Source organism: Orbicella franksi, chromosome 9 (assembly GCF_964199315.1).
Source record: "Orbicella franksi chromosome 9, jaOrbFran1.1, whole genome shotgun sequence".
Classification (NCBI taxonomy): domain Eukaryota; kingdom Metazoa; phylum Cnidaria; class Anthozoa; order Scleractinia; family Merulinidae; genus Orbicella; species Orbicella franksi.
Genome location: NC_138153.1, coordinates 21542851 through 21559317, shown reverse-complemented (window position 1 = coordinate 21559317; position 16467 = coordinate 21542851). Strand labels below are relative to the sequence as shown.

The 16467-nt window shown below is 38.6% G+C and overlaps 1 protein-coding gene across 1 annotated transcript in view; it reads right to left on the bottom strand.

Moving 5' to 3' along the window:
• Window positions 1-4337: 4337 nt before the first annotated feature.
• LOC145497952 (phosphoglycerate kinase 2-like) overlaps window positions 4338-16467 on the bottom strand; it is an 89413-nt gene continuing 77283 nt past the window's right edge. The window contains exons 13-14 of the mRNA XM_081477830.1: window positions 14788-14886; window positions 4338-11534 (exon numbers count right to left, since the gene is read on the bottom strand). Of these exons, the coding sequence (XP_081333956.1) occupies window positions 11494-11534; window positions 14788-14886 (140 nt within the window). The 3' untranslated portion in view covers window positions 4338-11493. The remainder of the gene's footprint in view (window positions 11535-14787; window positions 14887-16467) is intronic.

The window sequence follows — 16467 nt, the reverse complement described above, 5'->3', positions numbered from 1 at the left end:
ACCGTAGCTGCAGATCAAGATTGTTCGGAGCATAAATATGACAGAGTGAGACTTTGGTAAAATTAAAACTTATGTTAACCAAAACAATCCGACCATCAACATCGGAACACTGAGATTTAATTAAAAGATTACATGCTGACGGATTCAAAAGGATGCAAACACCTTTTTGGCGATTAGTACCATGGGAGAATAACATTTCTCCTCCCCATTCGCTTTTCCAGATCAATTCATCTTTTGGTTCTGAATAGGTCTCCTGAAGAAAATAGCAGTGACATTTTTGATCCTTATGATAAGAAAAGATGCTCCTTCGCTTTCGTTGATTTTTTAAACCTCTCACATTTAAAGAAATTATTTTGTAAACAGTTGAGTCACGCATATGAATTTAAATAATTATGGCAATTAAAAAAGCAATAAAATAAAATAAGGGAAAGATGAACAAATAAAGATAAGCTTTCGAAACCTCGAGTTCAAAGGCCCCTGCTTGCCAACTACATGTATACACTCTATTTAAGCCTAGATGTAATCGAGAACTTCAACACAATAAATTTTTTTAGGAGTACCTTCTGGAGACGTTTTGACGTAGATCTAACCATCTAAAGTCCAAATACTAAGAAGAGTTCTATCCCGTCTGCGTCTGTTGGGTTCTGCTACTATGTCCTTTCTGTACGATGTTAGGTTTTCATGAATGAAGATTCGGCTTTCTTCAGAATAAGAGTAGCTTGGATAGATATCCGAGATCTTCACATTCTTGAGCTTGGTTCGTTCCTGTAAAGTTTGGACTTGGTCTGGTGGCTAAGGAATTTAACCAAAATTGGTTGTGGCCCTTTGTTGAGTTTCAATTTATGACAAATTTCAACGTCACTGGGTACGATGGTGATGTTGAGTGCGCCCGGGTACAGGTTTTCCGGAATTCCATGAATTTCTAATGAATTCTTCCTCGGAAGTCAAATGGAAAGGTCCATTTCGGTTTCTTCCGAGCGGAATATTCGGGATCACCTCTGGAGGTTGTTCACTTATTTCGCTCGGACCGGTCCGACCGAAATTTGCCGTTCCATTTTTGACAAACTGGTTCACTGCCCTACTTCTCTTCACTTATGTAGGGAATTCGGAAAAGAAGTGAAAACTGGCAAGAGTCCGATTCCTCTTGGTTGGCCCGGTTTGATCGGAAAATGTCGTTCCATGTAATAAATACCGTCTTAAGGCATTATGCCCGTTTTTGGATTTTTTGGCGGAAATATTTCCAGGCTCGCAAAAAGAGACTCGCGGCTCGTGGCTCGAGGCTCGGGCTTGCAGGCTCGCAAAATAGCCTCCTTCATTTCTTCAAGAAATATGAGAAGCAACGGTTGTGCTTTTCATTTGGTTTTTTGCATTCCTAAGTGCATTCTTACTGAAAAATGTTACACACCACTGTAAAATGTTACACACCAAACAAAAATTATATGACATTGCACGTTGCCTTTTTACCTACAAGAAGAAATTGATAGAAACTGTCTTTGCATCGATGACATCCATAACAACTAGTGAGACAATCTCACAAAGTGCAGAGTGTAATGTATAGCTCTGACGCAGTACCTACGACACAGTTCCTATATAACCCCTACTATTCACTCCTGGTTTGTAATGACCTTGCTAGTCAGCTAGGGATTTTGATGAGACATAATCTTAGCAGTGTATATGTTTGATGTGTGTATTTTCATTCACAGTCCAAGCATAACTTACAATTAATTATCGTTTGTGAACACAGCTCTCGATGTTTTACGTTGATTTTTTGCTCATTTTAAATTAAACAAGAAGATCTGTTAGAACTTATAACCGCGCTTTTAAAATTTAACTGTTTGCTTAGCACTACCGTCGGAACGCAGTGCACATTCCAAAGCAGTCATTGATGATTCTTTTCTTACTGTAGACATCACATCACTTGATCAACACAAACTGTATTATTGCACCATCAGTGGTAGCCGTTGACAAATCTCCGATGACGTAATGGTCTTAATCTAGAACTTTCTTTGGGATATGTATGGGCATGAACGATATAAACGACACGATAATAACGCTATTAACAACAGCTTTCTTTCTTAAAAATCATGGTTAAATTTAATTGGTGTTTTCCACGAGTAAAGGGCTAGCAAAGTAGTCACACAAGTCATATAATTTAATAATAAAACTCTATCCCGACCCATGTACCGATTTTGTTCACTCCAGTGACCACAGATTGAAAATGTGACAGAAAATTGGCGTTACTTTCGATTCTCACCAAATTTGGACAGTGGGATGATCTCATCATTAGCCAATTACAGGCCATTTTTCAGCTCTTTTCGTCATATCCCCCCTCGGGAGAATTTTGTCAAGTTAGCTAATTTAGTATGGAAGCCACCGCGTCGGCGAAATGTTTATTTGTTCGAAATTGGGGCAAAATCTTTCGGAGATGGAATTCAGGACATTTGTAAGGGTACAGAAAGTAATTTGGGACCAGTTGCTGACTTGTAAGGCTGAATTTATCCAGAAGTAAGCTGTATTTTCGTTTTTGTGCCGAAAGCCACGCGATGAAATATTGAGAATATTGGCTGCGGCCGCACTGAGAGAGTTAACTAGGTTTATTTTTTAGAAACCTGGTTAAAAATTCTAAACAACTTAACTCGGTTAAAGGTTGGTTATAATTAAATAACGGGGTTATATTTTATGAGCGGCCACACTGAAATGGGTTAAGAAGTGTGTTAAACTCAATTGACGTCATGAGATAAACCAACAAAATGGCAGAGTTGGAGGACCCTGTTCAGTCTGTTGTTATATTCTCGATTCATTTTCTTTGTTTTTGTTTCCTTTCTCTCCACTCACGGCCAAGGCAGTCCCTCTTCCTTCTAATGCGCACTACGCAAATTTCTAAGGCAGGTCTTTCAAACATGATGTTAATTTCGCGTAAACGTCAGAGTGTTCTCCATCGCCGTCGAATCGTCCTCGAGTCTGGGTATATCCGAGAGACCAGCGATGGTTTGGGGAAATCCATAGGAATCCTGCCATGCATGACTTTTTTAGAGAGCACTTTCGAATGAGCTTCGACTCTTTTCACGCCCTTTGTCGTATTCTGTCGCCATTTACGGCTTGTTGTGCTGTCTTGTTCTGTTTTTTTTCTTGGTCTTTTTTGTAGCCCGCCGAGGCCAGTCTTTCGTCTAGATCAGTTGAAAAAAGTTCGAAAAAGATGTTCCCATTCAAGTTTAAACTCTCAGGCGATAATTCTGGAGTTTTTTGGCCGAAACGTCGGCTTTGTTATTTTCGTGTTTGTCGGTTGCTATGGGCGACCGTGGCTTCCTTTGTTAGGTCAAGTCTGGGGAGTGAGGTGACAAAAAAAATTCTAATTAATTCTGGTTTTGTTTGATTTCGATGAAATTTTAACACGATAAAGCTGGATTGTTAAGGAATAGATTTACCGTCTGCCGATGTATGGTAGCTATTAACGCTAAAGTGATATATCGTTTCGAAGTCAGGGTTTTGAAGAGATTTCTTTGCAACATGTGGATTCGGCGTGATTTTGTAAACGGAGGTTTTTGTTGACCCTGAAGGAAAAAATATCCGGAAAAGGTCATTTCATCGACGATTCCAACGAATATAAATATGTATGTGTTCCGAGCTAAATTTCTGGTGAAAAAATATAATTTTTGACGAGCGCTGGGTTTTTAATTTTTTCCCGCGAAAGTCAGTATCGGAGATGAGATTTATTAATGTTTCAACAGCTTTTGGCGAGTAAACATTACAGGTTGCGTGGCTCAAAATTTGGCCGAGTGGAAGCTTGGGTCTGGTCGCCGACAAATCTAAACAAGATCTTTAAGATCTTATAACCGCGCTTTTAAAATTTAACTGTTTTCTTAGCTCTACAGTCGCAATGCAGGGCAGATTCCAAAGCAGTCTTTGATGATTCATTGATTACGGTAGACACATCACTTGATCAACACAAACTGTACTATTGCACTACCAGTCGTAGCCGTTGTGAAATCTCCGATGACGTAATGGTCTTAATCTGGAACTTTCATCGGGATATGTATGGGCACGAGGATACAAACACTATTAACAACAGCTTTCTTTCTTAAAAGTCACGATTAAATTTAATTGTTTTTTCCCTTGAGTAAAGGGCTATTAAAGAAGTCACACGAGTCACATAATTCAAGAATTGCGTTATCCACCGCTATCTTTAGTACGGTAACTATTTCCCTACCAATGACGTAATCCTTGCACGTTCTGGCAAGTTCTTTGCTAGGCTTGCAAATATTTAATTTTCCTTCCAATCTATGAACTCGCTGCGATGAATCAGCCAAAGAATTTACTTCATTTGCCTAAAACCACAAGAAATACTCGGAAAATTGGAAATAAATTCATGACAGTCGCTTCTGGCGAAATAAACGTGCAAAGTAAACACGATCTTATTTGTCATGTAGCGAAAGTGAATGCTGCAACGTCAACGCATTCCATGGCTGACGTAATACCCTTTTTTAGCGTATGTCTTATTCCCTTTGAATCCAACGCTTGGATAAAACCGAAAGAAAATATATTTTACACACAATAAAGAAAACAATATCCGTAAAATTGTCCGTGTATTAATGTTTCAACAGCTTTTGGCGAGTAAACATCACAGGTTGCGTGACTCAAAATTTTGCCGAGTGGAAGTTTGGGTCTGGTCACCGACAAAACTAAAAAGAACAAGATCTGTTAGATCTTATAACCGCGCTTTGAAAAATTAACTGTTTGCTTACTACTACAGTCGCAACGCAGTGCACATTCCAAAGGAGTCCTTGATGATTCTTTTGTTACTGTAGACATCACACCACTTGATCAACACAAACTGTACTATTGCACCATCTGTCGCAGCCGTTGTGAAATCTCCGATGACGTAATGGTCTTAATCTGGAACTTTCTTCGGGATATGTATGGGCATGAACGATACGAACGATATGAAGATTCGATAACAACACTATTAACAATTGCTTTCTTTCTTAAGTCATGATTAAATTTCATTGGTGTTTTCCACGAGTAAAGGGCTGGAAAACTAGTCACACCAGTCACAATTTAAGACTTCCGCTATTCACGGCTATTTTTAGTACGGTGGTTATTTCCCTACCAATGACGTAATCCTAGCATGTTTTGACATGTTCTTTGCTTGGCTTGCAAATATTTCATTTTCCTTCTGATCACCGAACTCGCTGCGATAACACAGCCAAAGAATTTACTTCATTGGCCTAAAACCACAAGAGATACTCGAAAAATTGCAAATAAATTAATGACCGTCGCTTCTGCCGAATTAAAACTAGCAAAGTAAACACGATTTTATTTGTCACGTAGCGAAAGTGAAAGCTGCAACATCAGCGGATTCCATGGCTGACGAATACCTTTTTTTTAGCGTATTTCATTATTTCCCTTCGAATCCAACGCTTCGATAAAACCAAAAGAAAATATATTTTACCCAAAGGAAAGAAAAGAATATCCGTAACATTGTTCTTGTATTAATGTTTCAACAGCTTTTGCAGAGTAAACATCACAGGTTGCGTCATTCAAAATTTGGCCGAGTGGAAGCTTGGGTCTGGTCACGGAGAAAACTAAAAAAAACAAGATCTGTTAGATCTTATAAGCGCGCTTTTAAAAATCTAACTGTTTCCTTTGCACTACAGTCGCAACGCAGCGTACATTCCAAAGCAATCCTTGATGAGTCATTGATTACTGTAGATACCACATCACTTGATCACCACAAACTGTATTATTGCACCATCAGTCGTAGCCGTTGTGAAATCTCCGATGACGTAATGGTCTTAATCTGGAACTTTCTTCGGGATATGTATGGGCATGCACGATATGAACGATATGAACGATTCGATAACACTATAAACAATTGCTTTCTCTCTTAAAAGTCATGATTAAATTTCTTTGAAGTTTTCCACGAGTAAAGGGCTAGAAAAGTAGTCACACGAGTCACAATTTAAGACTTCCGTTATTCATGGCTATTTTTAGTACGGTGGTAATTTCCCTGCCAATGACGTAATCCTTGCATGTTTTGACAAGTTCTTTGCTTGGCTTGCAAATATTTAATTTTCTTTCCGATCTATGAACTCGCTGCGATGAAACAGCCACAGAATTTACTTCATTTGCCTAAAACCACAAGAAATACTAGCAAAACTTGAAATAAATTGATGACCGTCGCTTCTGCCGAAATAACCTTGCAAAGGAAACACCATCTTATTTGTCACCTAGGGAAAGTGAAAGCTGCAATGTTAGCGCATTCCATGGCTGACGTAATACTTTTTTTTTAGCGTGTTTATTATTCCATTTGAATCCAACGCTTGGATAAAACCAAAAGAAAATATATTTTACCCACAACAAAGAAAACAATATCCGTAAAATTGTCGGCGTATTAATGTTTCAAGAGCTTTTGGCGAACAAACACCACACGTTGCGTGACTCGAAATTTGGCCGAGGGGAGGTCTGCGTCTGGTCACCGACAAAAAAAAAAAAAAATAAACCACGGGTAGATTATGAACCGCGCTTCGCCCATGGCCGCGCGGTTAAAAAAAAATAAAATAAACCATGGGTAAACCATGAACCGCGCTCGGCCCATGGCCGTGCGGTTAATAATACATTTAAGTAGCGAACGTGACAATTTTACTCTTCACGAAAAGGTTTGTAACTTGATACTTTTGTTTTCCTCGCAAAGGTATGTAACCTAAAACTCTTGTTTTCTCGAAAACACACGGAAGATGTGCTAGTATTCTTTTCACAGCTGGAGATAAATGGAAGAAAGTAGAATGTCGGATGAAGAAATGGAAGAGGAACGATTTGCTTTATTTAAAACGGAATTTTTCTTTTGATTGATAAACAGGAACTAATCTAATTATCAAACTGTCACCGAACAGCAGGTTCTGTTGCCACCTTTGGCGTTAACAATAAAACCACTTAAATTTAAAATACACACTGATATCGAGTAATAATACTGAGGGGCGTTTCAACGAGAGGTATTGAAAGTAAACAGCACTACTTGACCGAAATTATGTCCTTCATCGGTGAACGAGTCCCCTCAGAGACCGAGGGGACTCGTTTGCTAATTCCAAAAGACACGCAGTCACAGTAGCATCCTTGCATAGTGCTAACTACGCTAGAACGCATACATATGACTTATTAGGGTTCTACCAGAAGGAAAAGCGCATAACGTTAGTGAGTGATCTTGTCTGAAATGTATCTTCCGCCCAATATGTAGTTCACACTAACGCTTATTAATCTGCGCATGCGTTTGGAGCAAATATTGGTTTTGTTCTAAAGAGAACAGTACCACAAGGAGAGCAAGGGGCTTTCTGAAACATAAATAGCTTTTAGCAGAGCGCAGGGAAGTAACGTAGGTACATACACCACCCATTTTACATAGTGCTCACAAGTACCTACCCCATCCTACCCCGTTGCTGCAAGTCTAATTAATTAATTGAAATTAAGTAATTATACAAACATTTAAGTGCCATAGTGCCTTATTGCCATAGTACTTTAGCGACGTCAACCTCCAAACCATCCCAATAGTGCACTCTGCACTAAACATAGGCACGCAAGGCGTGCAAGAGTTATTTTTTGTGAACTAAAAGTTTTGGAGATGGGAGCGTTCATGGAACTGTTTACAGTAATGCTTTGGTCTATTTGACAGGTTTTTTTGGTTGCGATGTACGGCGAGAAAGAAATGGTAAGATAACTAAACAGTAAGCCATAAAATGTTTGACTGAACAAACTACAGTAATCTGACACGTCTCCAGATTACTGTAGATACCATCTTATTTTCTAACAGAAGTCTGATTCGTTCTTTGATACAACCCACAGTGATTGGTGTGACAAGCGCACATGCATAACTCCCTCACTCACCGATCACAAAGCCCTTCCAACCGCCAAGAGGAATTTTTGCTCAAAAATACTCAAGTTAAGAGAACTTTTCGCATTTCATACCAGTCGTGAGTTTACCCTTTTTACACAACACAACGCAACAACACTACTTCACCGAAAATAGAAAGAAAGAGCAAAAAACCCTCTCTGACACGTTGAAAGTCTGATTTAATTAACTGGGACTTTAACTTGTTGCCACGCAGTCTTCAAAGAACATTTGAGCAGTTTTCATACTTTTTACCTTTAAAAATATCGAACTGAAATGAATGTCATACAATGCCCATCAAACAAAAATATTAAACTGCTACTGCAGAGACATCACATCTTAAACCTAGTAGTAGAGCGGCTCAATTCGAAAACGTATCTAATGGGAAAGGCTCACCCTTCATCGCATGCTCGTTGTTATATGCCAAACACCATGTTACTTTGACTGATTATCCAGTTGCAAATGATTATCGAACCCGCCCACAAAATCCTCAGCCTAACCCACAGAAAATGTCGAAGCCCAATATATGAATGCTTCCTCCTCTTTTATAGAAGAATAAATATGGCCGTTCTGAACTGTATCGGGATCAAATCTTCTCACATACCATTTACCTTTACAACAAGAAGTTTGATTGGCTGTTTATAGTAGATCCAATCTGATTGGTGTGACATACACACATCTCTCACTCATTCACCCACTCATCCACTTATCCGTCCATAACATACCCCGACTAAGAGGTTTTTTTTTTGCAAAAAAAATAGCTCAAAAATGTGAATTTATACACTGCTTGGCATTGCTCTGAAATGTTGTTTCCTCAGGGGTCCCCATAGACACTTTTCGTCCGTGTCCGCAATGATCTTTATAATATTGAAGAGGTTTTTAAAGTATGACAGATTTCTTTCTGGTAAAACATTACATTAAAAAGCTGGTAACTTGTAGCGAATTTTTGCAGTAGAAATTTATCGATTACTTATCGATGTTGATAATGTTAATGGGGCTGGAGAATTACTCATCGATGTTGAGATGTTGGCGCTGGAGGAGATCAGAGCTTTTCTCATGCTGTCCTTTCCGTGTAATTCAGCAGAACTTTGCGCCGAGCTGCATTTTCTTACTTCCAATTTTCTTTCCTCCGTGTTACTTTTTAGGTACGACCGCTTCCTCACCTGAAAGTACAGCAGGTTTACGAAGAGTTTTAAAAGTAAGCTAAATTGCTGTCTTCCGATGGAAACGTTGACGAAAAAGGGCAGGTTGGCTTCAGTAAAGAATTGTCGTCTTCTTAAAGTTCTGCCAAATCGTCTTCATCCCATTCCTCAAAAAAAATCTTCAATATCCATAGTTTGGTCACTTTACTGTGCAGCGTAAACAAAGTTGCTGCTAAAATGTCGCTTGCGACAGTGACGTCACGAATTTCCACCATGTTGGAACAGGTGACGCGAGCTAGTTTCCAATTCAGTCTCTTTACTCGCCATGGTGTGGCTAATACAGGAAACAGAGGAGTCCTATTTGATCTTTTTTCCAGTTAAATTCGCCGTACAGTTGTGGCGCGAATCGACTTTTTGTTGCCACTTGATCGGTCTTCCACCTGTTTACAATTAAAGATGGCAGCCTGTAGCTCACGCATCGTACAAGCCACAAAATGCTGCCGTGTCTAATAAAGCTGCGCAGTCTGTAGGCCAAGAACTTCAGGCACTGCTCTTTGTTCTCACATCTTCTTGCATGACAGCTTGAAATAGCTCTGTTGGGTTTGTCTTGTGGTATTTCGGTGATAGCATCAAAACTTGAATTTTCGATTCTCAAAACCCCTGATGTATCACAGGATTATAGTTCTGTTTAAATGCTTGTAAATACTTCACGTTGAATTCATGACAAAAAAATCCACAAACACGTTACGATGTTCTTGGCGTAACAACACTGCGATATCGATGAAAAACACGCGATTTTCGGTTCTATATTACTGTACTATATTACTGAAAAACGCGCGCTAGTTTCTGATTGATGAATCTGTCGACAGTTGATGAAATTAGATTACATGGAAACTGGTGGGCATAATGTAAATGATAATAATAATGATGATGATGGATAATAATAATAATAATAATAATAATAATAATTAGATTTTTAATCCTAGTTCTAGTTTTAAACCTTAGTTTTAGTATCACGTTTTTAGCTTTTATTACTTCAGTATTTTAGACATTTAATGTATATTCTAGACTTTTATCTTCTAGAGGACCCTCCTGAAAACTACCTCTATGTGATTGGAGGCCTCCTCTTTTAATATTAGTTTTATTATTATATTATCATTAACTTTCGAGAGAAACATCGGGAGTATTATTGTTCATGCTCCTTTTACGACCTTTCACGACTTTAAAAATGCTGCGTTTCCAGATATTCATCTAAAAGAAACAAATTGCTTTTAAGATTGCTAACAGAACAAATGTTATGAACTGACGAATTCTACGATGTCATTAACATCGATGATGATGTCATTAACAGTAACGATGACGATGTCATTAACAGTAAAAATTTTACTTATTTGCAGGCGTTAACGGGGAAGAGGTAGGAAGCCAAAAAACGCGAGGAAGAAGGGGAAGGAACCCTGCGATAACAACCGCGCTTTTGACATTATGCCCACCAATTTCCATGTAATCCGATTTCATCAACTGTCAATTACTGTCAACAGAATCACCAATCAGAAACTAGCGTGCGCTTTTCAGTAATTTAGTACAGTAATATAGAACGGAAAATCGCGTGATTTTTAGGAAAAGAAGAGTCGCATGTTTTTCATCGATATCGGAGTGTTGTTGCGCCAAGAACATCGTAACGTGTTTGTGGATTTTTTTTCGTCACGAATTCAACGTGAAGTTGCTTTTTTTTGCGTAAGGAAGATTACGTAAACATTGTGACAGTTCGCTAAGATTGTTCTCCTTTTAATACATTTCGATCTTTATTTAAAGAAATCAACTTCTCGACAAGTGAACTAGCCTTTCGTCCTTTTGTTCTTTTTCAAAGGCAATTACACGAAAGTCTAGTCGAAAATTATCGTGAGAATCGTCAGCGCTTTATGAGAAACCTGTTGAACAATAAGTGTAATTTCCAAAGGTACTCCTATTGTTTGGGCATTAGTTTTCTTTCAACAAGGATTTAAGATGTAGGTGTATTGAAAAATACGGAAATCTTGCCAACTACTACTTCAATTTTTGTCACTCCATTTTATTTTAAAATCTCTTTTTTAGTGATATACCTGTAAACTAGCTGGAGAACTACTGTAGCGCACCACCATGGCTAAGCGTATGTACTGCTCAGATCTTAATCATCAAAAAATGATGTTTTTAAACCGTCAGCTGTCTACCCCGTTGAGACCCCCTTGCGGTGAGTTTGATTAAAACTGAACATCGCCATATCACTTTTCCGATCAGATATATTGGTTCGTACAACTACAATTTGAGACGAAATTTCAGGATTATTTACGCCAGAAAAATAATATTTGCTCTTTGAATGTTGCTGTAAGATTTGTTTGAGAACTTAACCAGCTAGCAGTCTAACTAAATGTTATATTTAAAATCAGTTTACTCTAAGTTCTTGCTGTTTGTAGCCTACAGATGACTATTGCCTAGTCAGGCATTTGATAAGGCGGCAACACCTGGGAGAGTTTTACCTGTGGACGAAAAAAATAACACTGCGTTTAGAGATCTTTTTTTAAAATGTGATTCGTTCGTTGGGTAAAACAAAATCAACATATGATACCCAGTTTGCCCTTCTACACTCTCCAAGTTACATACATTTTATGGTCTTTTATATAACTAGCTGTTATTGCACAGTTTATCTCATACAACTGTAGTCAAACAATATTAGAAACAGTTCCACCTGTATGAAGCTGACAGCAAAAGTGACATTGTTTTAAGCGGACAGTACCCAAACTCCCAAAACTCATTTCCCTTATTTACTGCTAATAATCTCCCATTAACCAGAAACCATTACACGGGACCGTTGATGCCTAAACAGGGGTCGAATCAGTCATTTCTATTGCTAAAACTGACTCAGGATCTATTAAATGAATGCTGGTATCAGGATTCTACAACCCAACATGTCTGAAAAGATTGGTATAAGTTAATGTTGCTGGAGCATACTCGTTATCATGGAAACTAGGACCTCTCGTAACATTAGTGATGTTATTGACCTGTTTCTAGACTACGAGTAGGCCCTCTTTCGCTTAGCCCGTCGGGCGTGACGCGAAAGAAAACGGCGAGAAAAAGAATGGCCGCGCGAAATCCTGGGGGCGAGGAGCGCGAAAGGAGGGATCACCGCCTAAGCCAGGTCCGGAGTTTGAATTATGCGTTGCTTTCACAACGAAAAACTATGATTACTTATGTTAGGAGTGTTGATAACGTGTTGTCAACGTTCAAGATGCGTGTGACGTCTTGCAGGAATGTTTATCTCGCTTTCCGACAATAGAAAGCTTTGAAACCGGAGCAAATCGAAGCGTTGGAATCGCGCTTCGCAAGCCGCTTCGCTTCGCGTAATCGCTTCGATTCCTTGTAAGATAAGGCATCCGATCTTAAATATTCCCACACAAAGTCTTATAATTTTGTCATGACCACTACTACGCAAATTTATGATCATTGCTCACAGCTTGTGTGTTTGGGCCACCTGTGGGAATTCCTAAAATTGATTTAGCTTTTCCTCGCTTGTAGATGGCTAGAACAAAATGTGGCATACTGTGTACAAACCATTAGGCGAGTGTGTCACTGATGTTCTTACCACATGACGTCTTCAGTGATCTATTTCTCAACAGACGCACGGCAACACAGACTCTACATTACTTACAAAAACATTTCGGGCGCTAACATTTAGGACGTTTAACTGATTTTCCGACTGAAACAGCGTCTGTTGATAGTTTTACTGTGCCGACGAGAAAATAACACAAATTCTATAAAGCAGTTACGTATCTCAAGCGGTGTCTCCACTAGAGTTCGCTCCATAAGGGAAAGTAAAGCAATGTTATGGTGAATTGGTCGTAAAGCGGCAGTTAAATGTGTATTGGAATTAAAAAAATTAGCCGTTGTGGAAAGTTGAGTTTGAGATTTTTTGTGTGGTTTTTCAAGTGTTTTACTTCAGCCAGACTTGAAGTTTTAGTTCGAAGTACAGCGATGTTTCTTGTGACGTCACGAGCTCTGTGACGATTACCGTGGTTTTCAATGTGAGGAGAGAAAATTAGATAATTAAGTATGTTTTACATATTCGCTTTCGCTATAAGAAAATATCGAAATCTGACATAGATATATTGATTTTAGTTCATTTTGCATTTCTAAGTTAGAGGTTACTGTTCCAGTTCATTAACCGTAACAAACACCTGCTCTTTTGTTGTGGAATCATAACTGTAATAAGCGTTGAACTGTAATTATCAACAACATCCAAATGCATCTCAATATGGCCAAAAACATCTCATGGCACAGGAAAGGTTCACTTACGCAAAACCGAGCTGAGAAAAACTGAGAATTTTTCTGGGTAACCTGCTGCATAAAACTTCACACTGCGTATGGCCCTATATAGCTGCCGCCTTGTCAAACTCGCGTTGGCAATTATTAAAATTATTATGTATAATGTTAACTCATAGCTTTTTTCATATCACTCACGCTTATAAATGCTAACAACAAAAAGAAAGTTTTGTCTGTTTGTAATTTTGACCATCGGTACCTAATTTGTACTAAGGGCCTGTTTACAAGGAGGGAGGGTTACCCTAGCAAGCAGGCTAACCCTAGCAGGAAGGCAAAAGATAGCCCGGGTTTACAAGCAAAATTTCACAGGTAGGGTAACCCTACAACCCGGGACAACCTAATGCGCGGTTAAACTCAAAGGGTCTGGAAACAAGTAGAAAGTTAACCCACGTAGGCGTGTTAACCCTACCTGGAGTGTTTACAAGGCAAAAGGTTAACCCACCTGCCAGGGTAACCCTAGCACCCACATAGGGAAACCCGCCTACCCAGGAATCGAATTCAAAACTTTGTAGTAACGAAACAGTCTTTAAGAAGCGTTTCAGGAGCAAACTTCTAAGGGATTTTTTAGGATGTAATTGACATAGGGATGAGTAGTTATGTAATAGATATAGTGATGAGTAGGTTTTTATTTTTTAATCTTGTAAATAATTTAAATATCTATGTAAATTATTACTTTATAATTACTATTGTTCCTGAAAAGCCCCAAGTATTCATTCATATTCATTCATCCAGGTAACCCTGGCTGCCTTGTAAACACGACAAAGAGAAAAAGAGGAAATGTGTGAGTGCTACTGGGTAACCCTCTCTCCTTGTAAACCCTCCTTGAAAACTCTCTCGCCTTAATGTAATGTAGCAAATGATTGTATAAATATTATATGTAGCTTTGTAATGGTTTTAGTTTTTTTCTTTCTTTTCCTTTTGTTTTTTTAGTGGTATATACAGTGCGTTTACAGAAACCGGGGCCACCCAGACAATGAAAACCAATGAGATGGCAGAACTGAAACAACAGATTCAAACATTTTCAAATCCCGCCAATCAAATGGCTGGCACAAAACAATGAATTTTAAAGCCATTCCGGTTAGCCTAAATATTAGTTTGGTTAACCTGAATAGCACCTGGTTGACCTAAATAGCTACCCGAGAAATTTTGTTAGCTTGTGTTTAGACTTAAAACCAGTAGGGATCAACTCTGTTTAGTATAAAGAGCACTCTGGTTAGCCTAAATTAGTTTGATTAGTTTGTGGTTTATAGCCTTTTTATTGGAGTTAGGGATCCTGGCTCGCCTGGGTCACATTTTAGTAACATTCTGTAATTTTAATTGTACTGTACTGCAATTATTATTTTTTTTTTTAAGTAAAAAAAAAATAAAAATATTAACAAGACACGATGAAACGCTATGGTTAAACAGTATTACCCTCCAGCAGTTCAAGGGAAGCACCTCCCCCAGTGCTCACATGGCTGACAAGATCTTCTGTACCATACTTAGCACAACAAGTGGCTGTATCTCCTCCACCTGAGAGTCAAAATGTCCATTGTTATGGTCTAAAATATAACAGCTGCCACAAAATGTAATAGAAACCAAAATGCGATAAAAACTTCCCCAAAATGTACTACTAACGACATGTCTTGAAAATGTTGCATGTCAATTCAGTATGATCCATCTCCAGTTAGCATACTGCATAGACTTCAGCAGATCGCACAGCTCATGTTTAATTCCTGGCCAGGTTGCCTTGTCCTTGAACAAGGCACTTACTCTCAAAAGGCACTTTCCACCCAGGCATATAAATGTTTCCAGGAAAATTTGCATTGCTGCTTGATAACCCTGTGACGATCTAGCACCCCATCGAGTACACACACTCCTTGTTGTACCATACATCAGAAACTAAGACACCTGTTCCGTTTTTCCATTTTTCACATTTTTAACCATCTACATTTTTCCTGTTTATTGTTAGCTCTTTGTTGTCATTCTACCTTGATAAACTAATGATTATTTCGAGGAGTCCCAATTGAAGGTGAACATACTCCAAAAATTGCATGTTGACGAAAACACTTTAGTAAAAACAAAACATATCTATTAGGCTAGACTGCCATAAAGATTACAAAACGTTAATATCACTGAACTTGATAAACAATTCCACGAGATAAATTAGAAGTTAATTATTAAAAGTTAATTAAGAGCATTTAATATATAGATTTAGCCAAGCCTTAAAGCGGAACTCCTGGGCTGTGTTCAAAGCCTGATTTAGCTAACCCTGGATAAGCGAGAATTTTAATTTGAGTTTTGTAACTTCGTGGTGAGGTTTTTCGTTTACATTGTTTGGCCTTCTGTTTTGAGTTTGAATAATCTCAAACTACACAAAATATAAGCAGTGGAAAACATTTTTATACAAGAAAATTTATAGTTTGGGTAACTTTTAACCCTGGGTTAGCATTAACTGGCTTCCGAACAACCCGCACTTGATTAACAGTTAACCTGGCTTGAGCCCACGATCCAATCGAAAAACAAGCACTTGGTTGGCGATCAACTTGAAAAAACACGTGATCTCGATAAGCTTTAACCCTCGGACGTACTAAGGGGATGCCCCCCCAAGGTTGTTTCAAAGTTTTGGAAAGACGATATATTCTAAAAGGCTTGAACTTTCAGTAGCTGTTCATTCATCCTTTGCAGAAATTTTGATATCTCAATTGTGTCCATCATTTTTGACGTTTCCATGGCAACTGCAAGTAGGTCTGACCAAAAATCAACCTTTTAGACATAAATTCACAAATGTTTACACTTCATAAGCACTCTCGCTTGATTTTGTATTAATTTCTGTTATTTCTTGACTTTTTAAGAAAATAGTAAGTCCAAGATGGCGGATCCAAGATAGCGGGTCAAATGTTATCTTTTGATGTCGTAATCAACAAAAATGGTATCATTTTGTAGAGCAAGTTCAGGGCTATCTAGTCATTGTACATTTACTTTGCTGTGCCTTAACAGAACAAAACCCAGGGGAGGGGTTCCATCCACCCCCCCCTCCCTTGTACCATGGTATGAGTTAGCTTGTACCTCTGAGGGTTAACCTTGAGCCTGCAATATGGTCACGTGATACTG